Here is a 26753-nt window from a genome sequence, read left to right as displayed (position 1 = left end):
GAAACACAAGCATTTAGTTAGATATTACTGCACTGTTGGAGCTAGAAACACAAGCATTTAGTTAGATACTACTACACTGTTGGAGCTAGGAACACAAGCATTTAGTTAGATACTACTACACTGTTGGAGCTAGGAACACAAGCATTTAGTTAGATACTACTACACTGTTGGAGCTAGAAACACAAGCATTTAGTTAGATACTACTACACTGTTGGAGCTAGGAACACAAGCATTTAGTTAGATACTACTACACTGTTGGAGCTAGGAACACAAGCATTTAGTTAGATACTACTACACTGTTGGAGCTAGAAACACAAGCATTTAGTTAGATACTACTACACTGTTGGAGCTAGGAACACAAGCATTTAGTTAGATACTACTACACTGTTGGAGCTAGAAACACAAGCATTCAGTTAGATACTACTACACTGTTGGAGCTAGGAACACAAGCATTTAGTTAGATACTACTGCACTGTTGGAGCTAGAAACACAAGCATTTAGTTAGATACTACTGTACTGTTGGAGCCAGGAACACAAGCATTTAGTTAGATACTACTACACTGTTGGAGCTAGAAACACAAGCATTTAGTTAGATACTACTACACTGTTGGAGCTAGAAACACAAGCATTTAGTTAGATACTACTGTACTGTTGGAGCCAGGAACACAAGCATTTAGTTAGATACTACTACACTGTTGGAGCTAGAAACACAAGCATTTAGTTAGATACTACTGTACTGTTGGAGCCAGGAACACAAGCATTTAGTTAGATACTACTGCACTGTTGGAGCTAGAAACACTAGCATTTTGCTACAAACACAATAACATCTGATAAATATGTGACCAATAACATTTGATTTGAGGTAGACCTATTAAGTCACTCAATGTAATTTATCAAAGGTTATTCCAGTATATTTCAGGGTCATATGTTTCTTTCTTCTAATTAGCAAAGCTCAAATTTAAATAAACATTCTAGGTATTTGATATTTGAACACCTTTTTACAACAGTGATGTGAATGTCTAACTTCCTGTTAGGGGTATAAGATGACACAGTGATGTGAATGTCTAACTTCCTGTTAGGGGTATAAGATGACACAGTGATGTGAATGTCTAACTTCCTGTTAGGGGTAATAAGATGACACAGTGATGTGAATGTCTAACTTCCTGTTAGGGGTATAAGATGACACAGTGATGTGAATGTCTAACTTCCTGTTAGGGTTAATAAGATGACACAGTGATGTGAATATCTAACTTCCTGTTAGGGGTATAAGATGACACAGTGATGTGAATGTCTAACTTCCTGTTAGGGGTAATAAGATGACACAGTGATGTGAATATCTAACTTCCTGTTAGGGGTAATAAGATGGCACAGTGATGTGAATGTCTAACTTCCTGTTATGGGTATAAGATGGCACAGTGATGTGAATGTCTAACTTCCTGTTATGGGTAATAAGATGGCACAGTGATGTGAATGTCTAACTTCCTGTTATGGGTAATAAGATGGCACAGTGATGTGAATGTCTAACTTCCTGTTATGGGTAATAAGATGGCACAGTGATGTGAATGTCTAACTTCCTGTTAGGGGTAATAAGATGGCACAGTGATGTGAATGTCTAACTTCCTGTTATGGGTAATAAGATGGCACAGTGATGTGAATGTCTAACTTCCTGTTATGGGTAATAAGATGGCACAGTGATGTGAAGGGCTAACTTCCTGTTATGGGTAATAAGATGGCACAGTGATGTGAATGGTGAACAAGATGGCACAGTGATGTGAATGTCTAACTTCCTGTTATGGGTAATAAGATGGCACAGTGATGTGAATGTCTAACTTCCTGTTATGGGTAATAAGATGGCACAGTGATGTGAAGGGCTAACTTCCTGTTATGGGTAATAAGATGGCACAGTGATGTGAATGTCTAACTTCCTGTTAGGGGTAATAAGATGGCACAGTGATGTGAATGTCTAACTTCCTGTTATGGGTAATAAGATGGCACAGTGATGTGAATGTCTAACTTCCTGTTATGGGTAATAAGATGGCACAGTGATGTGAAGGGCTAACTTCCTGTTATGGGTAATAAGATGGCACAGTGATGTGAATGTCTAACTTCCTGTTAGGGGTAATAAGATGGCACAGTGATGTGAATGTCTAACTTCCTGTTATGGGTAATAAGATGGCACAGTGATGTGAATGTCTAACAAGATGGCACAGTGATGTGAATGGCTAACTTCCTGTTATGGGTAATAAGATGGCACAGTGATGTGAATGTCTAACTTCCTGTTATGGGTAATAAGATGGCACAGTGATGTGAATGTCTAACTTCCTGTTAGGGGTAATAAGATGGCACAGTGATGTGAATGTCTAACTTCCTGTTATGGGTAATAAGATGGCACAGTGATGTGAATGTCTAACTTCCTGTTATGGGTAATAAGATGGCACAGTGATGTGAATGGCTAACAAGATGGCACAGTGATGTGAATGTCTAACTTCCTGTTATGCGTAATAAGATGGCACAGTGATGTGAATGGCTAACTTCCTGTTATGGGTAATACGATGGCACAGTGATGTGAATGGCTAACTTCCTGTTATGGGTAATAAGATGGCACAGTGATGTGAATGTCTAACTTCCTGTTATGGGTAATACGATGGCACAGTGATGTGAATGTCTAACTTCCTGTTATGGTAATACGATGGCACAGTGATGTGAATGGCTAACTTCCTGTTATGGGTAATAAGATGGCACAGTGATGTGAATGGCTAACTTCCTGTTATGGGTAATAAGATGGCACAGTGATGTGAATGTCTAACTTCCTGTTATGGGTAATAAGATGGCACAGTGATGTGAATGTCTAACTTCCTGTTATGGGTAATAAGATGGCACAGTGATGTGAATGACTAACTTCCTGTTATGGGTAAAAGATGGCACAGTGATGCCATCTGTTGGTAAATGTTGATTACTGCAACTCCAGTGTTTTTACCGGTGTGCTTGAGATACCCATTGCAATGTACTGAACAAGACTGGTTACTCGCATCAATGCCTCTGTCTCGTTATGTAACATCCAAACACTTACTGTGCCACTCAAGATACACACCATCTTATTACCCACACAATTGAATGTTAATTTCGAGGGGTGTATGAATATGAAATGCATGATTAGGCTAACAGACTTACAACAAATTAATTGACTTAATTATATTACTACTTTAGTACTGGTATTGTTTTACCAGTATTACTGCCATTGGGATACTAATTCCTCAGTAATTGGCCATTCATATCCTTCCATTACTCACTGAAGCGCTCCAAGCATCGGACCTCCTACATTCGTGATGACGCACTCCAATGACCGAGAGAAAATATGCAATGAGCTCATCCCTGCTGTGTCCTGCTGTGACTGTACTACTGGAAGGGAGTCCACACATGTTTTTGACTGGCACAAACTTTTCACCCTGTCATGTTTTCACTACGGTTCTCCCGTGACAATAAACCAGGTATCGGAGTCCCATATAGCTATTTGAGGTGAATGCAAGGATTTATTTGTTTATCAGGTTGAAGAGGTCGAATGATAAAAAAAAAATAGTGATTTGGTTTGGCTACTTGTCTACACAAAACAATTACGGTGGCGCTTCAACTCCAAGACGCGCTGTGCGTTCCTCTTCCAAAGATCAACATGATGTCTTCCATTGACACGGGTACCTCTGTGTACCAACAAGCACAACTACTGACCTGGCTTTACACGTCGCTACATGACACGCAACAGACCAATACCTTGGACGCGTTCCGAACGGAATCGGAGAGTTCTCCACGCGACCGGAACAACAAACAGCGGTCCGAGGCTGCTGTCGACCTGAGCACTGCGCTCAACTCCAACTATCTCATCAACTTCGTGCAACTTCAGAGGAATGAGGTAGAATTGTATTTAACTTCAGATATGTTATTTGTTCGAATTCCATCATGTCATGTCAAAGAACTTGTATTAAAAACTGAATCCAGTAATGTATTATGTCATACATGGAACGAACTTGAGACAAAAGTAGGTTTAATCATGTGAATGGCAATGTTATAATTAACATAAACGCTGCGTATGCCTACACATTCACTTGAAGCATGCACAAATATGTTCTTATATCATTTGGTTTTTGATTCTAATAAGTTATTGTACTCATCCCATATAGGGCTACGAATCTTACCTTCCCATTTTCAGCAAGGGTACCAATCCAATGTGCCACCATACTGTACAGTAAACCCCTAGCTCCACTATATGGTACAGTAAACCCCTAGCTCCACTATATGGTACAGTAAACCCCTAGCTCCACTATACTGTACAGTAAACCCCTAGCTCCACTATACTGTACAGTAAACCCCTAGCTCCACTATACTGTACAGTAAACCCCTAGCTCCACTATACTGTACAGTAAACCCCTAGCTCCACTATACTGTACAGTAAACCCCTAGCTCCACTATACTGTACAGTAAACCCCTAGCTCCACTATACTGTACAGTAAACCTCTAGCTCCACTATACTGTACAGTAAACCCCTAGCTCCACTATATGGTACAGTAAACCCCTAGCTCCACTATACTGTACAGTAAACCTCTAGCTCCACTATACTGTACAGTAAACCCCTAGCTCCACTATACTGTACAGTAAACCCCTAGCTCCACTATATGGTACAGTAAACCCCTAGCTCCACCATACTGTACAGTAAACCCCTAGCTCCACCATACTGTACAGTAAACCCCTAGCTCCACCATACTGTACAGTAAACCCCTAGCTCCACTATATGGTACAGTAAACCCCTAGCTCCACTATACTGTACAGTAAACCTCTAGCTCCACTATACTGTACAGTAAACCCCTAGCTCCACTATACTGTACAGTAAACCCCTAGCTCCACCATACTGTACAGTAAACCCCTAGCTCCACCATACTGTACAGTAAACCCCTAGCTCCACTATACTGTACAGTAAACCTCTAGCTCCACCATACTGTACAGTAAACCCCTAGCTCCACCATACTGTACAGTAAACCCCTAGCTCCACTATACTGTACAGTAAACCCCTAGCTCCACTATACTGTACAGTAAACCCCTAGCTCCACTATACTGTACAGTAAACCTCTAGCTCCACCATACTGTACAGTAAACCCCTAGCTCCACCATACTGTACAGTAAACCCCTAGCTCCACCATACTGTACAGTAAACCCCTAGCTCCACTATACTGTACAGTAAACCCCTAGCTCCACTATACTGTACAGTAAACCCCTAGCTCCACCATACTGTACAGTAAACCCCTAGCTCCACCATACTGTACAGTAAACCCCTAGCTCCACCATACTGTACAGTAAACCCCTAGCTCCACCATACTGTACAGTAAACCTCTAGCTCCACCATACTGTACAGTAAACCCCTAGCTCCACCATACTGTACAGTAAACCCCTAGCTCCACTATACTGTACAGTAAACCTCTAGCTCCACTATACTGTACAGTAAACCCCTAGCTCCACCATACTGTACAGTAAACCCCTAGCTCCACTATACTGTACAGTAAACCCCTAGCTCCACTATACTGTACAGTAAACCTCTAGCTCCACCATACTGTACAGTAAACCCCTAGCTCCACTATACTGTACAGTAAACCCCCTAGCTCCACCATACTGTACAGTAAACCCCTAGCTCCACCATACTGTACAGTAAACCCCTAGCTCCACCATACTGTACAGTAAACCCCTAGCTCCACTATATGGTACAGTAAACCCCTAGCTCCACCATACTGTACAGTAAACCCCCTAGCTCCACTATACTGTACAGTAAACCCCTAGCTCCACCATACTGTACAGTAAACCTCTAGCTCCACCATCCTGTACAGTAAACCCCTAGCTCCACCATACTGTACAGTAAACCCCTAGCTCCACCATACTGTACAGTAAACCCCTAGCTCCACCATACTGTACAGTAAACCCCTAGCTCCTCCATACTGTACAGTAAACCTCTAGCTCCACCATACTGTACAGTAAACCCCTAGCTCCACCATACTGTACAGTAAACCCCTAGCTCCACCATACTGTACAGTAAACCCCTAGCTCCACTATATGGTACAGTAAACCCCTAGCTCCACTATACTGTACAGTAAACCTCTAGCTCCACTATACTGTACAGTAAACCCCTAGCTCCACTATACTGTACAGTAAACCCCTAGCTCCACCATACTGTACAGTAAACCCCTAGCTCCACCATACTGTACAGTAAACCCCTAGCTCCACTATACTGTACAGTAAACCTCTAGCTCCACCATACTGTACAGTAAACCCCTAGCTCCACCATACTGTACAGTAAACCCCTAGCTCCACTATACTGTACAGTAAACCCCTAGCTCCACCATACTGTACAGTAAACCCCTAGCTCCACTATACTGTACAGTAGCTCCACCATACTGTACAGTAAACCTCTAGCTCCACTATACTGTACAGTAAACCCCTAGCTCCACCATACTGTACAGTAAACCCCTAGCTCCACCATACTGTACAGTAAACCCCTAGCTCCACTATACTGTACAGTAAACACCTAGCTCCACCATACTGTACAGTAAACCTCTAGCTCCACTATACTGTACAGTAAACCCCTAGCTCCACTATACTGTACAGTAAACCCCTAGCTCCACTATACTGTACAGTAAACCCTAGCTCCACCATACTGTACAGTAAACCCCTAGCTCCACCATACTGTACAGTAAACCCCTAGCTCCACTATACTGTACAGTAAACCCCTAGCTCCACTATACTGTACAGTAAACCCCTAGCTCCACCATACTGTACAGTAAATCCCTAGCTCCACCATACTGTACAGTAAACCCTAAGCTCCACCATACTGTACAGTAAACCCCTAGCTCCACTATACTGTACAGTAAACCTCTAGCTCCACCATACTGTACAGTAAACCCCTAGCTCCACCATACTGTACAGTAAACCCCTAGCTCCACTATACTGTACAGTAAACCTCTAGCTCCACTATACTGTACAGTAAACCCCTAGCTCCACCATACTGTACAGTAAACCCCTAGCTCCACTATACTGTACAGTAAACCCCTAGCTCCACTATACTGTACAGTAAACCTCTAGCTCCACCATACTGTACAGTAAACCCCTAGCTCCACTATACTGTACAGTAAACTCCTAGCTCCACCATACTGTACAGTAAACCCCTAGCTCCACCATACTGTACAGTAAACCCCTAGCTCCACCATACTGTACAGTAAACCCCTAGCTCCACCATACTGTACAGTAAACCCCTAGCTCCTCCATACTGTACAGTAAACCTCTAGCTCCACCATACTGTACAGTAAACCCCTAGCTCCACCATACTGTACAGTAAACCCCTAGCTCCACCATACTGTACAGTAAACCCCTAGCTCCACTATATGGTACAGTAAACCCCTAGCTCCACTATATGGTACAGTAAACCCCTAGCTCCACCATACTGTACAGTAAACCCCCTAGCTCCACTATACTGTACAGTAAACCCCTAGCTCCACTATATGGTACAGTAAACCCCTAGCTCCACCATACTGTACAGTAAACCCCCTAGCTCCACTATACTGTACAGTAAACCCCTAGCTCCACCATACTGTACAGTAAACCTCTAGCTCCACTATACTGTACAGTAAACCCCTAGCTCCACCATACTGTACAGTAAACCCGCTACTTCCACTATACTGTACAGTAAATCCCTAGCTCCACCATACTGTACAGTAAACCCCTAGCTCCACCATACTGTACAGTAAACCCCTAGCTCCACTATACTGTACAGTAAACCCCTAGCTCCACTATACTGTACAGTAAACCCCTAGCTCCACCATACTGTACAGTAAACCCCTAGCTCCACCATACTGTACAGTAAACCTCTAGCTCCACCATACTGTACAGTAAACCCCTAGCTCCACTATACTGTACAGTAAACCTCTAGCTCCACCATCCTGTACAGTAAACCCCTAGCTCCACTATATGGTACAGTAAACCTCTAGCTCCACTATATGGTACAGTAAACCTCTAGCTCCACCATACTGTACAGTAAACCCCTAGCTCCACCATACTGTACAGTAAACCTCTAGCTCCACCATACTGTACAGTAAACCCCTAGCTCCACTATACTGTACAGTAAACCCCTAGCTCCACTATATGGTACAGTAAACCCCTAGCTCCACTATATGGTACAGTAAACCCCTAGCTCCACTATACTGTACAGTAAACCCCTAGCTCCACTATATGGTACAGTAAACCCCTAGCTCCACTATACTGTACAGTAAACCCCTAGCTCCACCATACTGTACAGTAAACCCCCTAGCTCCACTATACTGTACAGTAAACCCCTAGCTCCACCATACTGTACAGTAAACCCCTAGCTCCACCATACTGTACAGTAAACCCCTAGCTCCACTATACTGTACAGTAAACCCCTAGCTCCACCATACTGTACAGTAAACCCCTAGCTCCACCATACTGTACAGTAAACCCCTAGCTCCACCATACTGTACAGTAAACCCCTAGCTCCACCATAGTGTACAGTAAACCCCCAGCTCCACTATACTGTACAGTAAACCCCTAGCTCCACCATACTGTACAGTAAACCCCTAGCTCCACCATACTGTACAGTAAACCCCTAGCTCCACCATACTGTACAGTAAACCCCTAGCTCCACTATACTGTACAGTAGCTCCACCATACTGTACAGTAAACCTCTAGCTCCACTATACTGTACAGTAAACCCCTAGCTCCACCATACTGTACAGTAAACCCCTAGCTCCACCATACTGTACAGTAAACCCCTAGCTCCACTATACTGTACAGTAAACACCTAGCTCCACCATACTGTACAGTAAACCTCTAGCTCCACTATACTGTACAGTAAACCCCTAGCTCCACTATACTGTACAGTAAACCCCTAGCTCCACTATACTGTACAGTAAACCCCTAGCTCCACCATACTGTACAGTAAACCCCTAGCTCCACCATACTGTACAGTAAACCCCTAGCTCCACTATACTGTACAGTAAACCCCTAGCTCCACTATACTGTACAGTAAACCCCTAGCTCCACCATACTGTACAGTAAACCCCTAGCTCCACCATACTGTACAGTAAACCCCAAGCTCCACCATACTGTACAGTAAACCCCTAGCTCCACTATACTGTACAGTAAACCTCTAGCTCCACCATACTGTACAGTAAACCCCTAGCTCCACCATACTGTACAGTAAACCCCTAGCTCCACTATACTGTACAGTAAACCTCTAGCTCCACTATACTGTACAGTAAACCCCTAGCTCCACCATACTGTACAGTAAACCCCTAGCTCCACTATACTGTACAGTAAACCCCTAGCTCCACTATACTGTACAGTAAACCTCTAGCTCCACCATACTGTACAGTAAACCCCTAGCTCCACTATACTGTACAGTAAACCCCTAGCTCCACCATACTGTACAGTAAACCCCTAGCTCCACCATACTGTACAGTAAACCCCTAGCTCCACCATACTGTACAGTAAACCCCTAGCTCCACCATACTGTACAGTAAACCCCTAGCTCCTCCATACTGTACAGTAAACCTCTAGCTCCACCATACTGTACAGTAAACCCCTAGCTCCACCATACTGTACAGTAAACCCCTAGCTCCACCATACTGTACAGTAAACCCCTAGCTCCACTATATGGTACAGTAAACCCCTAGCTCCACTATATGGTACAGTAAACCCCTAGCTCCACCATACTGTACAGTAAACCCCTAGCTCCACTATACTGTACAGTAAACCCCTAGCTCCACTATATGGTACAGTAAACCCCTAGCTCCACCATACTGTACAGTAAACCCCCTAGCTCCACTATACTGTACAGTAAACCCCTAGCTCCACCATACTGTACAGTAAACCTCTAGCTCCACTATACTGTACAGTAAACCCCTAGCTCCACCATACTGTACAGTAAACCCCCTACTTCCACTATACTGTACAGTAAATCCCTAGCTCCACCATACTGTACAGTAAACCCCTAGCTCCACCATACTGTACAGTAAACCCCTAGCTCCACTATACTGTACAGTAAACCCCTAGCTCCACTATACTGTACAGTAAACCCCTAGCTCCACCATACTGTAAAGTAAACCCCTAGCTCCACCATACTGTACAGTAAACCTCTAGCTCCACCATACTGTACAGTAAACCCCTAGCTCCACTATACTGTACAGTAAACCTCTAGCTCCACCATCCTGTACAGTAAACCCCTAGCTCCACTATATGGTACAGTAAACCTCTAGCTCCACTATATGGTACAGTAAACCTCTAGCTCCACCATACTGTACAGTAAACCCCTAGCTCCACCATACTGTACAGTAAACCTCTAGCTCCACCATACTGTACAGTAAACCCCTAGCTCCACTATACTGTACAGTAAACCCCTAGCTCCACTATATGGTACAGTAAACCCCTAGCTCCACTATATGGTACAGTAAACCCCTAGCTCCACTATACTGTACAGTAAACCCCTAGCTCCACTATATGGTACAGTAAACCCCTAGCTCCACTATACTGTACAGTAAACCCCTAGCTCCACCATACTGTACAGTAAACCCCCTAGCTCCACTATACTGTACAGTAAACCCCTAGCTCCACCATACTGTACAGTAAACCCCTAGCTCCACCATACTGTACAGTAAACCCCTAGCTCCACTATACTGTACAGTAAACCCCTAGCTCCACCATACTGTACAGTAAACCCCTAGCTCCACCATACTGTACAGTAAACCCCTAGTTCCACCATACTGTACAGTAAACCCCTAGCTCCACCATAGTGTACAGTAAACCCCCAGCTCCACTATACTGTACAGTAAACCCCTAGCTCCACCATACTGTACAGTAAACCCCTAGCTCCACCATACTGTACAGTAGCTCCACTATACTGTACAGTAAACCCCTAGCTCCACCATACTGTACAGTAAACCCCTAGCTCCACCATACTGTACAGTAAACCCCTAGCTCCACCATACTGTACAGTAAACCCCTAGCTCCACCATACTGTACAGTAGCTCCACTATACTGTACAGTAAACCCCTAGCTCCACCATACTGTACAGTAAACCCCTAGCTCCACTATACTGTACAGTAAACCCCTAGCTCCACCATACTGTACAGTAAACCCCCAGCTCCACTATACTGTACAGTAAACCCTAGCTCCACCATACTGTACAGTAAACCTCTAGCTCCACTATACTGTACAGTAAACCTCTAGCTCCACTATACTGTACAGTAAACCCTAGCTCCACCATACTGTACAGTAAACCCCTAGCTCCACCATACTGTACAGTAAACTCCTAGCTCCACTATACTGTACAGTAAACCCCTAGCTCCACTATACTGTACAGTAAACCCCTAGCTCCACTATACTGTACAGTAAACCCCTAGCTCCACTATACTGTACAGTAAACTCCCAGCTCCACCATACTGTACAGTAAACCCCTAGCTCCACTATACTGTACAGTAAACCCCTAGCTCCACTATACTGTACAGTAAACCCCTAGCTCCACTATACTGTACAGTAAACCCCCTAGCTCCACTATACTGTACAGTAAACCCCTAGCTCCACTATACTGTACAGTAAACCCCTAGCTCCACCATACTGTACAGTAAACCCCTAGCTCCACTATACTGTACAGTAAACCCCTAGCTCCACTATACTGTACAGTAAACCCCTAGCTCCACCATACTGTACAGTAAACCCCTAGCTCCACTATACTGTACAGTAAACCCCTAGCTCCACTATACTGTACAGTAAACCCCCTAGCTCCACTATACTGTACAGTAAACCCCTAGCTCCACTATACTGTACAGTAAACCCCTAGCTCCTCCATACTGTACAGTAAACCCCTAGCTCCACTATATGGTACAGTAAACCCCTAGCTCCACTATACTGTACAGTAAACCTCTAGCTCCACTATAGTGTACAGTAAACCCCTAGCTCCACTATACTGTACAGTAAACCCCTAGCTCCACTATACTGTACAGTAAACCCCTAGCTCCACCATACTGTACAGTAAACCCCTAGCTCCACCATACTGTACAGTAAACCCCTAGCTCCACCATAGTGTACAGTAAACCCCCAGCTCCACTATACTGTACAGTAAACCCCTAGCTCCACCATACTGTACAGTAAACCCCTAGCTCCACCATACTGTACAGTAGCTCCACTATACTGTACAGTAAACCCCTAGCTCCACCATACTGTACAGTAAACCCCTAGCTCCACCATACTGTACAGTAGCTCCACTATACTGTACAGTAAACCCCTAGCTCCACCATACTGTACAGTAAACCCCCAGCTCCACTATACTGTACAGTAAACCCTAGCTCCACCATACTGTACAGTAAACCTCTAGCTCCACTATACTGTACATTAAACCCCTAGCTCCACTATACTGTACAGTAAACCCCCTAGCTCCACTATACTGTACAGTAAACTCCCAGCTCCACCATACTGTACAGTAAACCCCTAGCTCCACTATACTGTACAGTAAACCCCTAGCTCCACTATACTGTACAGTAAACCCCTAGCTCCGCTATACTGTACAGTAAACCCCTAGCTCCGCTATACTGTACAGTAAACCCCTAGCTCCGCTATACTGTACAGTAAACCCCTAGCTCCGCTATACTGTACAGTAAACCCCTAGCTCCGCTATACTGTACAGTAAACCCTCTAGCTCCACTATACTGTACAGTAAACCCCTAGCTCCGCTATACTGTACAGTAAACCCCTAGCTCCGCTATACTGTACAGTAAACCCCTAGCTCCACTATACTGTACAGTAAACCCCTAGCTCCACTATACTGTACAGTAAACCTCTAGCTCCACCATCCTGTACAGTAAACCCCTAGCTCCACTATACTGTACAGTAAACCTCTAGCTCCACCATACTGTACAGTAAACCTCTAGCTCCACCATCCTGTACAGTAAACCCCTAGCTCCACTATACTGTACAGTAAACCTCTAGCTCCACCATACTGTACAGTAAACCTCTAGCTCCACCATACTGTACAGTAAACCCCTAGCTCCACTATACTGTACAGTAAACCCCTAGCTCCACTATACTGTACAGTAAACCCCTAGCTCCGCTATACTGTACAGTAAACCCCTAGCTCCGCTATACTGTACAGTAAACCCCTAGCTCCGCTATACTGTACAGTAAACCCCTAGCTCCGCTATACTGTACAGTAAACCCCTAGCTCCGCTATACTGTACAGTAAACCCTCTAGCTCCACTATACTGTACAGTAAACCCCTAGCTCCACTATACTGTACAGTAAACCCCTAGCTCCGCTATACTGTACAGTAAACCTCTAGCTCCACCATACTGTACAGTAAACCTCTAGCTCCACTATACTGTACAGTAAACCTCTAGCTCCACCATACTGTACAGTAAACCTCTAGCTCCACCATACTGTACAGTAAACCTCTAGCTCCACCATACTGTACAGTAAACCTCTAGCTCCACTATACTGTACAGTAAACCTCTAGCTCCACCATACTGTACAGTAAACCCCTAGCTCCACTATACTGTACAGTAAACCCCCTAGCTCCACTATACTGTACAGTAAACCCCTAGCTCCACTATACTGTACAGTAAACCTCTAGCTCCACCATACTGTACAGTAAACCCCCTAGCTCCATTATACTGTACAGTAAACCTCTAGCTCCACCATACTGTACAGTAAACCCCTAGCTCCACTATATTGTACAGTAAACCCCCTAGCTCCACTATACTGTACAGTAAACCCCTAGCTCCACTATACTGTACAGTAAACCTCTAGCTCCACCATACTGTACAGTAAACCCCTAGCTCCACCATACTGTACAGTAAACCTCTAGCTCCACCACACTGTACAGTAAACCCCTAGCTCCACCATACTGTACAGTAAACCTCTAGCTCCACCATACTGTACAGTAAACCTCTAGCTCCACCATACTGTACAGTAAACCCCTAGCTCCACTATACTGTACAGTAAACCCCCTAGCTCCACTATACTGTACAGTAAACCCCTAGCTCCACTATACTGTACAGTAAACCCCTAGCTCCACCATACTGTACAGTAAACCCCTAGCTCCACTATACTGTACAGTAAACCCCTAGCTCCACTATACTGTACAGTAAACCCCTAGCTCCACCATACTGTACAGTAAACCCCTAGCTCCACTATACTGTACAGTAAACCCCCTAGCTCCACTATACTGTACAGTAAACCCCTAGCTCCACTATACTGTACAGTAAACCCCTAGCTCCTCCATACTGTACAGTAAACCCCCTTGCTCCACTATATGGTACAGTAAACCCCTAGCTCCACTATACTGTACAGTAAACCTCTAGCTCCACTATAGTGTACAGTAAACCCCTAGCTCCACTATACTGTACAGTAAACCCCTAGCTCCACTATACTGTACAGTAAACCCCTAGCTCCACCATACTGTACAGTAAACCCCTAGCTCCACCATACTGTACAGTAAACCCCTAGCTCCACCATAGTGTACAGTAAACCCCCAGCTCCACTATACTGTACAGTAAACCCCTAGCTCCACCATACTGTACAGTAAACCCCTAGCTCCACCATACTGTACAGTAAACCTCTAGCTCCACTATACTGTACAGTAAACCTCTAGCTCCACCATACTGTACAGTAAACCCCCTAGCTCCACTATACTGTACAGTAAACCCCCTAGCTCCACTATACTGTACAGTAAACCCCTAGCTCCACTATACTGTACAGTAAACCTCTAGCTCCACCATACTGTACAGTAAACCCCCTAGCTCCACTATACTGTACAGTAAACCTCTAGCTCCACCATACTGTACAGTAAACCCCTAGCTCCACTGTCACGGTGCTGACTTTTGCCCAATGCCTGCAGCAAAAGCCTCTACCCCGTCCTCTGGCTGGGCAGAGTACTTTGGGACTTTAGTTACTTCGGTGTAACAAGGGCCTTGCCGTGCGGCCCTACCAACCCTTCTATTTATTCGTAATGGCCCTTCCCGTGAGTTGGGTTTGTTCCTTCGTTCACGTTGTCACTCCCTTATTGTCCGGTCTAGTATGAGGCCTTGGATAGATATACTCCTATTTAAATATTATTAAGCGTTATGGATTCCTCCTATATTTCTTTACCCTCAAGTTATCTTTACCTATGTATATATCAATACCTAATAACAACTCCTAGTAGTTATTATGCTCGTCAGCTAGTAGTCACTTGGAAACTAGTATTGGTATATGTTTTGACTCTCTTAAAAATATATTATTGTCCACACAATGAAATATTCTTTAGTGCAATCACTTTAACCTATAACCAGGGTCACTTTCTGTTCAGTGAGTGTGTCAAAGGCGTTTGCTCTCCAGATCGTTAATCTGGCCTAGTTGTCAAAGTTTCAAGCTTTTATTAAGTCACTCTGTTTTTTGTCTTATACACATCATTACAATTCAATGGTTATACAGTTTCTCAATACAACAATAATGCTCAATCAATCCTTAATGCTTTAAGCTATGCCAGATAATATTGCAAAACTTTAAATGCGTTAACACTTCTAACAATATTGACTAAATAGCAAAAATAGTTCAATTACCTTAAATGCTCAGCCCCTTGGTCACTTTCCCGTAATCGGTATTCTCGCAGCGATGACGCTAGATTCCGAATTCCAGTATCTTAATACACTTACAACTCTGTGTATGGACTCAATATATTGTAACTGGTATTTTGCTGTTTCCTTGTATTGCCAATCACATCTGTACCTGATGTCTCACTGAGTGACCGCCACTTTGTCTGTATTCAAGAGGTGTTTAGACCTCTGTTTTTCGTAGACTCAGTCTCGGGGTCACCAAATTCAACCAAGTATATTCAGATAGTGATCCAATAAGTACATAGACAAAAATAATCCAATTCTCTAATATTGGTATAGTCCAACAAAAAGCGTATATCCTAATACTAGTATTTTACAACTCTGTGTATAGACTCAATATATTGTAACTGGTATTTTGCTGTTTCCTTGTATTGCCAATCACATCTGTACCTGATGTCTCACTGAGTGACCGCCACTTTGTCTGTATTCAAGAGGTGTTTAGACCTCTGTTTTTCTTAGACTCAGTCTCGGGGTCACCAAGTTCAACCAAGTATATTCAGATAGTGATCCAATAAGTACATAGACAAAATAATCCAATATTCTAATATTGTTATAGTCTAACAAAAAGCGTATAGTGCAATAGTAAATTTACCTGTGATGATCCTCCATATGAAGTCTGTCTCATATGTTAACGAGGATCATGCTGTCTTATGATGTCTGTTCTCTTTATATATCTTTTTAAAGGGGAAGTTCCCACTGGGGCTGTAGACCTACGTAATCTTAGGCCTGTGTGTTAAACGGAAGCTTCCTATTATTACCCTTTAAGGTCATGCACTACTGACTCTCATATTGCTGCTTCCGTGTTACTGTTGGCTGATTCCACCCAATCATACCAGCTGGTTGTTTCTACCACTGGAGGCGGCGTAGGAGGTATGTCAAGCGTCAGCTGGGAGAAGTCTATGCTAGGTATCTCCTCTGCTTCACCCCGTTGTCCAGTTTCTGCAGGCGCGGTCCGTGGTTCCATGAGGTCCCGTGAATGTCCTGTGTTGTGGTCCCCATTGCTTGATGGAGTGGGCAGATTCTTTTCATCTCTTGTCACACCACTATACTGTACAGTAAACCCCCTAGCTCCACTATACTGTACAGTAAACCCCTAGCTCCACTATACTGTACAGTAAACCTCTAGCTCCACCATACTATACAGTAAACCCCTAGTCCCCATAGTACAGTAAACCACCATACTGTACAGTAAACCTCTAGCTCCACCATACTGTACAGTAAACCCTAGCTCCACCATACTGTACAGTAAACCCTAGCTCCACCATACTGTACAGTAAACCTCTAGCTCCACCATACTGTACAGTAAACCCTCCCACTATACTGTACAGTAAACCCCTAGCTCCACTATACTGTACAGTAAACCCCTAGCTCCACTAAACTGTACAGTAAACCCCTAGCTCCACCATACTGTACAGTAAACCCTTGCTCCACTATACTGTACAGTAAACCTCTAGCTCCACTATACTGTACAGTAAACCTCTAGCTCCACCATACTGTACAGTAAACCTCTAGCTCCACCATACTGTACAGTAAACCTCTAGCTCCACCATACTGTACAGTAAACCTCTAGCTCCACTATACTGTACAGTAAACCTCTAGCTCCACCATACTGTACAGTAAACCCCTAGCTCCACTATACTGTACAGTAAACCCCTAGCTCCACTATACTGTACAGTAAACCCCTAGCTCCACTATACTGTACAGTAAACCTCTAGCTCCACCATACTGTACAGTAAACCCCCTAGCTCCACTATACTGTACAGTAAACCTCTAGCTCCACCATACTGTACAGTAAACCCCTAGCTCCACTATACTGTACAGTAAACCCCCTAGCTCCACTATACTGTACAGTAAACCCCTAGCTCCACTATACTGTACAGTAAACCTCTAGCTCCACCATACTATACAGTAAACCCCTAGCTCCACCATACTGTACAGTAAACCTCTAGCTCCACCATACTGTACAGTAAACCCCTAGCTCCACCATACTGTACAGTAAACCTCTAGCTCCACCATACTGTACAGTAAACCTCTAGCTCCACCATACTGTACAGTAAACCCTTAGCTCCACTATACTGTACAGTAAACCCCCTAGCTCCACTATACTGTACAGTAAACCCCTAGCTCCACTATACTGTACAGTAAACCCCTAGCTCCACCATACTGTACAGTAAACCCCTAGCTCCACTATACTGTACAGTAAACCCCTAGCTCCACTATACTGTACAGTAAACCCCTAGCTCCACCATACTGTACAGTAAACCCCTAGCTCCACTATACTGTACAGTAAACCCCTAGCTCCACTATACTGTACAGTAAACCCCCTAGCTCCACTATACTGTACAGTAAACCCCTAGCTCCACTATACTGTACAGTAAACCCCTAGCTCCTCCATACTGTACAGTAAACCCCCTAGCTCCACTATATGGTACAGTAAACCCCTAGCTCCACTATACTGTACAGTAAACCTCTAGCTCCACTATAGTGTACAGTAAATCCCTAGCTCCACTATACTGTACAGTAAACCTCTAGCTCCACCATACTGTACAGTAAACCTCTAGCTCCACTATACTGTACAGTAAACCTCTAGCTCCACCATACTGTACAGTAAACCCCCTAGCTCCACTATACTGTACAGTAAACCCCCTAGCTCCACTATACTGTACAGTAAACCCCTAGCTCCACTATACTGTACAGTAAACCTCTAGCTCCACCATACTGTACAGTAAACCCCCTAGCTCCACTATACTGTATAGTAAACCTCTAGCTCCACCATACTGTACAGTAAACCCCTAGCTCCACTATACTGTACAGTAAACCCCTAGCTCCACTATACTGTACAGTAAACCTCTAGCTCCACCATACTATACAGTAAACCCCTAGCTCCACCATACTGTACAGTAAACCTCTAGCTCCACCATACTGTACAGTAAACCCCTAGCTCCACCATACTGTACAGTAAACCTCTAGCTCCACCATACTGTACAGTAAACCTCTAGCTCCACCATACTGTACAGTAAACCCCTAGCTCCACTATACTGTACAGTAAACCCCCTAGCTCCACTATACTGTACAGTAAACCCCTAGCTCCACTATACTGTACAGTAAACCCCTAGCTCCACCATACTGTACAGTAAACCCCTAGCTCCACTATACTGTACAGTAAACCTCTAGCTCCACTATACTGTACAGTAAACCTCTAGCTCCACCATACTGTACAGTAAACCTCTAGCTCCACCATACTGTACAGTAAACCTCTAGCTCCACCATACTGTACAGTAAACCTCTAGCTCCACTATACTGTACAGTAAACCTCTAGCTCCACCATACTGTACAGTAAACCCCTAGCTCCACTATACTGTACAGTAAACCCCCTAGCTCCACTATACTGTACAGTAAACCCCTAGCTCCACTATACTGTACAGTAAACCTCTAGCTCCACCATACTGTACAGTAAACCCCTAGCTCCACTATACTGTACAGTAAACCCCTAGCTCCACTATACTGTACAGTAAACCCCTAGCTCCACTATACTGTACAGTAAACCTCTAGCTCCACCATACTATACAGTAAACCCCTAGCTCCACCATACTGTACAGTAAACCTCTAGCTCCACCATACTGTACAGTAAACCCCTAGCTCCACCATACTGTACAGTAAACCTCTAGCTCCACCATACTGTACAGTAAACCTCTAGCTCCACCATACTGTACAGTAAACCCTAGCTCCACTATACTGTACAGTAAACCCCCTAGCTCCACTATACTGTACAGTAAACCCCTAGCTCCACTATACTGTACAGTAAACCCCTAGCTCCACTATACTGTACAGTAAACCCCTAGCTCCACTATACTGTACAGTAAACCCCTAGCTCCACCATACTGTACAGTAAACCCCTAGCTCCACTATACTGTACAGTAAACCTCTAGCTCCACTATACTGTACAGTAAACCTCTAGCTCCACCATACTGTACAGTAAACCTCTAGCTCCACCATACTGTACAGTAAACCTCTAGCTCCACCATACTGTACAGTAAACCTCTAGCTCCACTATACTGTACAGTAAACCTCTAGCTCCACCATACTGTACAGTAAACCCCCTAGCTCCACTATACTGTACAGTAAACCCCCTAGCTCCACTATACTGTACAGTAAACCCCTAGCTCCACTATACTGTACAGTAAACCTCTAGCTCCACCATACTGTACAGTAAACCCCTAGCTCCACTATACTGTACAGTAAACCCCCTAGCTCCACTATACTGTACAGTAAACCCCTAGCTCCACTATACTGTACAGTAAACCTCTAGCTCCACCATACTATACAGTAAACCCCTAGCTCCACCATACTGTACAGTAAACCTCTAGCTCCACCATACTGTACAGTAAACCCCTAGCTTCACCATACTGTACAGTAAACCTCTAGCTCCACCATACTGTACAGTAAACCTCTAGCTCCACCATACTGTACAGTAAACCCCTAGCTCCACTATACTGTACAGTAAACCCCCTAGCTCCACTATACTGTACAGTAAACCTCTAGCTCCACTATACTGTACAGTAAACCCCTAGCTCCACCATACTGTACAGTAAACCCCTAGCTCCACTATACTGTACAGTAAACCCCTAGCTCCACTATACTGTACAGTAAACCCCTAGCTCCACCATACTGTACAGTAAACCCCTAGCTCCACTATACTGTACAGTAAACCCCTAGCTCCACTATACTGTACAGTAAACCCCCTAGCTCCACTATACTGTACAGTAAACCCCTAGCTCCACTATACTGTACAGTAAACCCCTAGCTCCTCCATACTGTACAGTAAACCCCCTAGCTCCACTATATGGTACAGTAAACCCCTAGCTCCACTATACTGTACAGTAAACCTCTAGCTCCACTATAGTGTACAGTAAACCCCTAGCTCCACTATACTGTACAGTAAACCCCTAGCTCCACCATACTGTACAGTAAACCCCTAGCTCCACCATACTGTACAGTAAACCCCTAGCTCCACCATACTGTACAGTAAACCCCTAGCTCCACCATAGTGTACAGTAAACCCCCAGCTCCACTATACTGTACAGTAAACCCCTAGCTCCACCATACTGTACAGTAAACCCCTAGCTCCACCATACTGTACAGTAGCTCCACTATACTGTACAGTAAACCCCTAGCTCCACCATACTGTACAGTAAACCCCTAGCTCCACCATACTGTACAGTAGCTCCACTATACTGTACAGTAAACCCCTAGCTCCACCATACTGTACAGTAAACCCCAGCTCCACTATACTGTACAGTAAACCCTAGCTCCACCATACTGTACAGTAAACCTCTAGCTCCACTATACTGTACATTAAACCCTAGCTCCACTATACTGTACAGTAAACCCCCTAGCTCCACTATACTGTACAGTAAACTCCCAGCTCCACCATACTGTACAGTAAACCCCTAGCTCCACTATACTGTACAGTAAACCCCTAGCTCCACTATACTGTACAGTAAACCCCTAGCTCCGCTATACTGTACAGTAAACCCCTAGCTCCGCTATACTGTACAGTAAACCCCTAGCTCCGCTATACTGTACAGTAAACCCCTAGCTCCGCTATACTGTACAGTAAACCCCTAGCTCCGCTATACTGTACAGTAAACCCTCTAGCTCCACTATACTGTACAGTAAACCCCTAGCTCCGCTATACTGTACAGTAAACCCCTAGCTCCGCTATACTGTACAGTAAACCCCTAGCTCCACTATACTGTACAGTAAACCCCTAGCTCCACTATACTGTACAGTAAACCTCTAGCTCCACCATCCTGTACAGTAAACCCCTAGCTCCACTATACTGTACAGTAAACCTCTAGCTCCACCATACTGTACAGTAAACCTCTAGCTCCACCATACTGTACAGTAAACCCCTAGCTCCACTATACTGTACAGTAAACCTCTAGCTCCACCATCCTGTACAGTAAACCCCTAGCTCCACTATACTGTACAGTAAACCTCTAGCTCCACCATCCTGTACAGTAAACCCCCAGCTCCACCATACTGTACAGTAAACCTCTAGCTCCACCATACTGTACAGTAACCCCCTAGCTCCACTATACTGTACAGTAAACCTCTAGCTCCACCATACTGTACAGTAAACCCCCTAGCTCCACTATACTGTACAGTAAACCTCTAGCTCCACTATACTGTACAGTAACCCCCTAGCTCCACTATACTGTACAGTAAACCTCTAGCTCCACCATACTGTACAGTAAACCCCCTAGCTCCACTATACTGTACAGTAAACCTCTAGCTCCACCATACTGTACAGTAAACCCCTAGCTCCACTATACTGTACAGTAAACCCCTAGCTCCACTATACTGTACAGTAAACCTCTAGCTCCACCATCCTGTACAGTAAACCTCTAGCTCCACTATACTGTACAGTAAACCCCTAGCTCCACCATACTGTACAGTAACCCCCTAGCTCCACTATACTGTACAGTAAACCCCTAGCTCCACTATACTGTACAGTAAACTCCCAGCTCCACCATACTGTACTGTAAACCTCTAGCTCCACCATACTGTACAGTACCCCCCTAGCTCCACTATACTGTACAGTAAACCTCTAGCTCCACCATACTGTACAGTAGCTCCACTATACTGTACAGTAAACCTCTAGCTCCACCATCCTGTACAGTAAACCGACTGTTGGGTTGCATGTTGGGTTGTTGGGATTACCCAAACATGAGCTAATTTAATCATCAACTGGGTCTTTTATTCTCTCATGCTGGGCTGACCTATCAGCTGGGTCTATTTGACCGTAATCCTTAGGTGATTTTCAGGAGGCGTGGCTTATTAGAGGCATGGCTTTCAGATAGATCTCATTTGCCACCCGTGAGAGTAAATGTCATTACTGTTGATCATGGTAAGCTAACATACTGCAAATAAATATTCTGTGCGCTTTACACTTCTGTAAGCCTCATTGAAGCGGCAAAAATCTCAATTTTGACCTTAAAAGATCAGATGAACAGGAATGACATTTACTTTCACGGGTGGCTAAAATAACCATCTGAAAGCCACGCCCCTACTAAACGAGAGTCAACCAAACCACCCAGTAGTAGAGTCAACCAAACCACCCAGCTGTAGAGTCAACCATACAACCCAGCAGTAGAGTCAACCAAACAACCCAGCTGTAGGGTCAACCAAACAACCCAGCTGTAGGGTCAACCAAACAACCCAGCTGTAGGGTCAACCAAACAACCCAGCTGTAGGGTCAACCAAACTACCCAGCTGTAGGGTCAACCAAACAACCCAGCTGTAGGGTCAACCAAACAACCCAGCTGTAGGGTCAACCAAACTACCCAGCTGTAGGGTCAACCAAACAACCCAGCAGTAGAGTCAACCAAACAACCCAGCAGTAGAGTCAACCAAACAACCCAGCAGTAGAGTCAACCATACAACCCAGCTGTAGGGTCAACCAAACTACCCAGCTGTAGGGTCAACCAAACAACCCAGCTGTAGGGTCAACCAAACAACCCAGCAGTAGAGTCAACCAAACAACCCAGCAGTAGAGTCAACCAAACTACCCAGCTGTAGAGTCAACCAAACAACCCAGCTGTAGGGTCAACCAAACAACCCAGCTGTAGAGTCAACCAAACAACCCAGCTGTAGGGTCAACCAAACAACCCAGCTGTAGAGTCAACCAAACTACCCAGCTGTAGAGTCAACCAAACTACCCAGCTGTCTCCTCTGGACCACAGATACACTGTTACCACAGTCAGTTCTCCTCTCTGGACCACAAACACAATGGGTCTGATTGTGTCAACCCAAATGGGGTGAATTAGAAAAAGATCTTTGACAAAGACATTCTGTTCCTCCAAAGAAATGGAACTCTTTCTGCTCGTAGACTGAATGACAACGCAATCAAAGGTCTGGTTCTGTTGTGCAGAGTGAGGAGACTAGCAAACCTGAAAACCTATCAAGTTGTGGTGTCTAATATCCCAGATTGGGCCTTTAACATGCTCTAAACCATGTGTTATTCACTCTTAATGCAGTGTTAGAGACAGGCTCATCTGTAATTGATGTTTTCAGAAAGACTAGTTTCTTTCCCATTATTTTATTGACAGACTTTGTTATGAATTATATTCCCATGCCCATATTCTCCTCAGGGCTCTATTCAATCTGTGTCTCAGAGGTTTCGCTGAAGAGCTGTGTAAAAATGTAAAGGTCATTATGCAGCGTTTACCGTGAATATAGTCTCTTCGACCGTGAGCGCGGTCTCGTCGACCGTGAACGCGGTCTCGTCGACCGTGAATATAGTCTCGTCGACCGTGAACGCGGTCTCCTCGATCACATTGCCTTTATCGCTATAAAGCGGATGTTCAGTGCTATGGATTGACTAGAGCCCTCACCGTTTTCTATCCGCAGGCCTTAAACAACAACTTGTATAAAAGCTCCTCGCTCAACAACATCGTAGACGGCCTGAGTTCTCTGACAGACCACTTCTCTGACCTCTCCGTCTCCTCTGAGTCACGCAAATCCAGCAAGCGACCTCCGCCCAACTACCTGTGCCATCTCTGCTTCAACAAAGGACACTACATCAAAGACTGTCCTCAGGTGAGCTGGGCATGGCCCCATCACACATACACACACGCCATCAATGACTACCCTCAGGTGAGCTGGGCATGGGCCCTCCACACATACACACTACCCTCAGGTGAGCCGGGCCTGGGCCCTCCACACACACACACTACCCTCAGGTGAGCCGGGCATGGCCCCTCCACACACACACACTACCCTCAGGTGAGCCAGGCATGGGCCCTCCACACACACACACTACCCTCAGGTGAGCCAGGCATGGGCCCTCCACACACACACACTACCCTCAGGTGAGCCAGGCATGGGCCCTCCACACACACACACTACCCTCAGGTGAGCCGGGCATGGGCCCTCCACACACACACACTACCCTCAGGTGAGCCAGGCATGGGCCCTCCACACACACACACCATCAATGACTACCCTCAGGTGAGCCAGGCATGGGCCCTCCACACACACACACTACCCTCAGGTGAGCCGGGCCTGGGCCCTCCACACACACACCATCAATGACTACCCTCAGGTGAGCCGGGCCTGGGCCCTCCACACACACACACTACCCTCAGGTGAGCCGGGCCTGGGCCCTCCACACACTACCCTCAGGTGAGCCGGGCCTGGGCCCTCCACACACTACCCTCAGGTGAGCCGGGCCTGGGCCCTCCACACACTACCCTCAGGTGAGCCGGGCCTGGGCCCTCCACACACTACCCTCAGGTGAGCCGGGCCTGGGCCCTCCACACACTACCCTCAGGTGAGCCGGGCCTGGGCCCTCCACACACTACCCTCAGGTGAGCCGGGCCTGGGCCCTCCACACACACACACTACCCTCAGGTGAGCCGGGCCTGGGCCCTCCACACACACACCCTACCCTCAGGTGAGCCGGGCATGGGCCCTCCACACACACACACTACCCTCAGGTGAGCCGGGCCTGGGCCCTCCACACACTACCCTCAGGTGAGCCGGGCCTGGGCCCTCCACACACTACCCTCAGGTGAGCCGGGCCTGGGCCCTCCACACACTACCCTCAGGTGAGCCGGGCCTGGGCCCTCCACACACTACCCTCAGGTGAGCCGGGCCTGGGCCCTCCACACACACACACTACCCTCAGGTGAGCCGGGCATGGGCCCTCCACACACACACACTACCCTCAGGTGAGCCGGGCATGGGCCCTCCACACACTACCCTCAGGTGAGCCGGGCATGGGCCCCTCCACACACTACCCTCAGGTGAGCCGGGCATGGGCCCTCCACACACACACACTACCCTCAGGTGAGCCAGGCATGGGCCCTTCTGAAGCAAAGCAGCTACAGTACAGTACAGTGCAGCCACCTTGGTCTGCTTTGAAAACAAATGCCTAATGATGAACTGTTGAGGAAAGATGGTCAGCGGTTACATAACTAAGCAGTATTAATGGTTTGTCAATAGTAATGTCCCTTGATGTTACAAGACTCACAATCACAATGAATCTGAAGAGCTCACACACGCTGATATCATGTTTCTGATAAGAGCTAAAACTGTGATGAATTACGGGGGTTCTAGAGTTTTAGGACTTCTATATCCATGCCACTAAACCATCATTAAGATCTAAAACTCTGATGAAGTACGGGGTTCTAGAGTTTTAGGACTTCTATATCCATGCCACTAAACCATCATTAAGATCTAAAACTCTGATGAAGTACGGGGGTTCTAGAGTTTTAGGACTTCTATATCCATGCCACTAAACCATCATTAAGATCTAAAACTCTGATGAAGTACGGGGTTTCTAGAGTTTTAGGACTTCTATATCCATGCCACTAAACCATCATTAAGATCTAAAACTCTGATGAAGTACGGGGGTTCTAGAGTTTTAGGACTTCTATATCCATGCCACTAAACCATCATTAAGATCTAAAACTCTGATGAAGTACGGGGGTTCTAGAGTTTTAGGACTTCTATATCCATGCCACTAAACCATCATTAAGATCTAAAACTCTGTGATAAAGTACGGTGGTGGTGAAGGGAGTAGTACACAGCGTTGTATGAGATCTTCAGTTTCTTGCCAATTTCTCGCATGGAATAGCCTTAATTTCTCCGACAAGAATAGACTGACGAGTTTCAGAAGAAAGTTTTGTTTCTGGCCGTTTTGAGCCTGTAATGCTGATGCTCCAGATACTCAACTAGTCTAAAGGCCAGTTTTATTGCTTCTTTAATCAGACAACAGTTTTCAGCTGTGCTAACATAATTGCAAAAGGGTTTTCTAATGATCAACAAAAAATGTGTTTTTCCTTCAAAGACAAGGAAATTTGTGACCCCAAACTTTTGAACAGTAGTGTATATCTAGTCCAGGGCTCTCCAACCCTGTTTCTGGAGAGGTACCCTCCTGTAGGTTTACATCAGGGCTCTCCATCCCTGTACCTGGAGAGGTACCCTCCTGTAGGTTTACATCAGGGCTCTCCATCCCTGTACCTGGAGAGGTACCCTCCTGTAGGTTTACATCAG

At 45.2% G+C, this 26753-nt stretch overlaps 1 protein-coding gene across 1 annotated transcript; it reads left to right on the top strand.

The window, feature by feature from the left end:
- Window positions 1-3661: 3661 nt before the first annotated feature.
- Window positions 3662-26577, top strand: LOC124027641 (zinc finger CCHC domain-containing protein 24-like; the record flags this gene model as incomplete). The annotated part of the gene is made up of 3 exons (XM_046340007.1): window positions 3662-3904; window positions 24105-24293; window positions 26548-26577. Coding segments are annotated over 3 exons (462 nt in total), but the record flags the coding sequence as incomplete, so codon positions are not given.
- Window positions 26578-26753: the final 176 nt, after the last annotated feature.

Source organism: Oncorhynchus gorbuscha, unplaced genomic scaffold (genome assembly GCF_021184085.1).
Source record: "Oncorhynchus gorbuscha isolate QuinsamMale2020 ecotype Even-year unplaced genomic scaffold, OgorEven_v1.0 Un_scaffold_3417, whole genome shotgun sequence".
Taxonomy (NCBI): Eukaryota; Metazoa; Chordata; class Actinopteri; order Salmoniformes; family Salmonidae; genus Oncorhynchus; species Oncorhynchus gorbuscha.
This window is presented reverse-complemented; position numbering and strand designations above follow the sequence as displayed.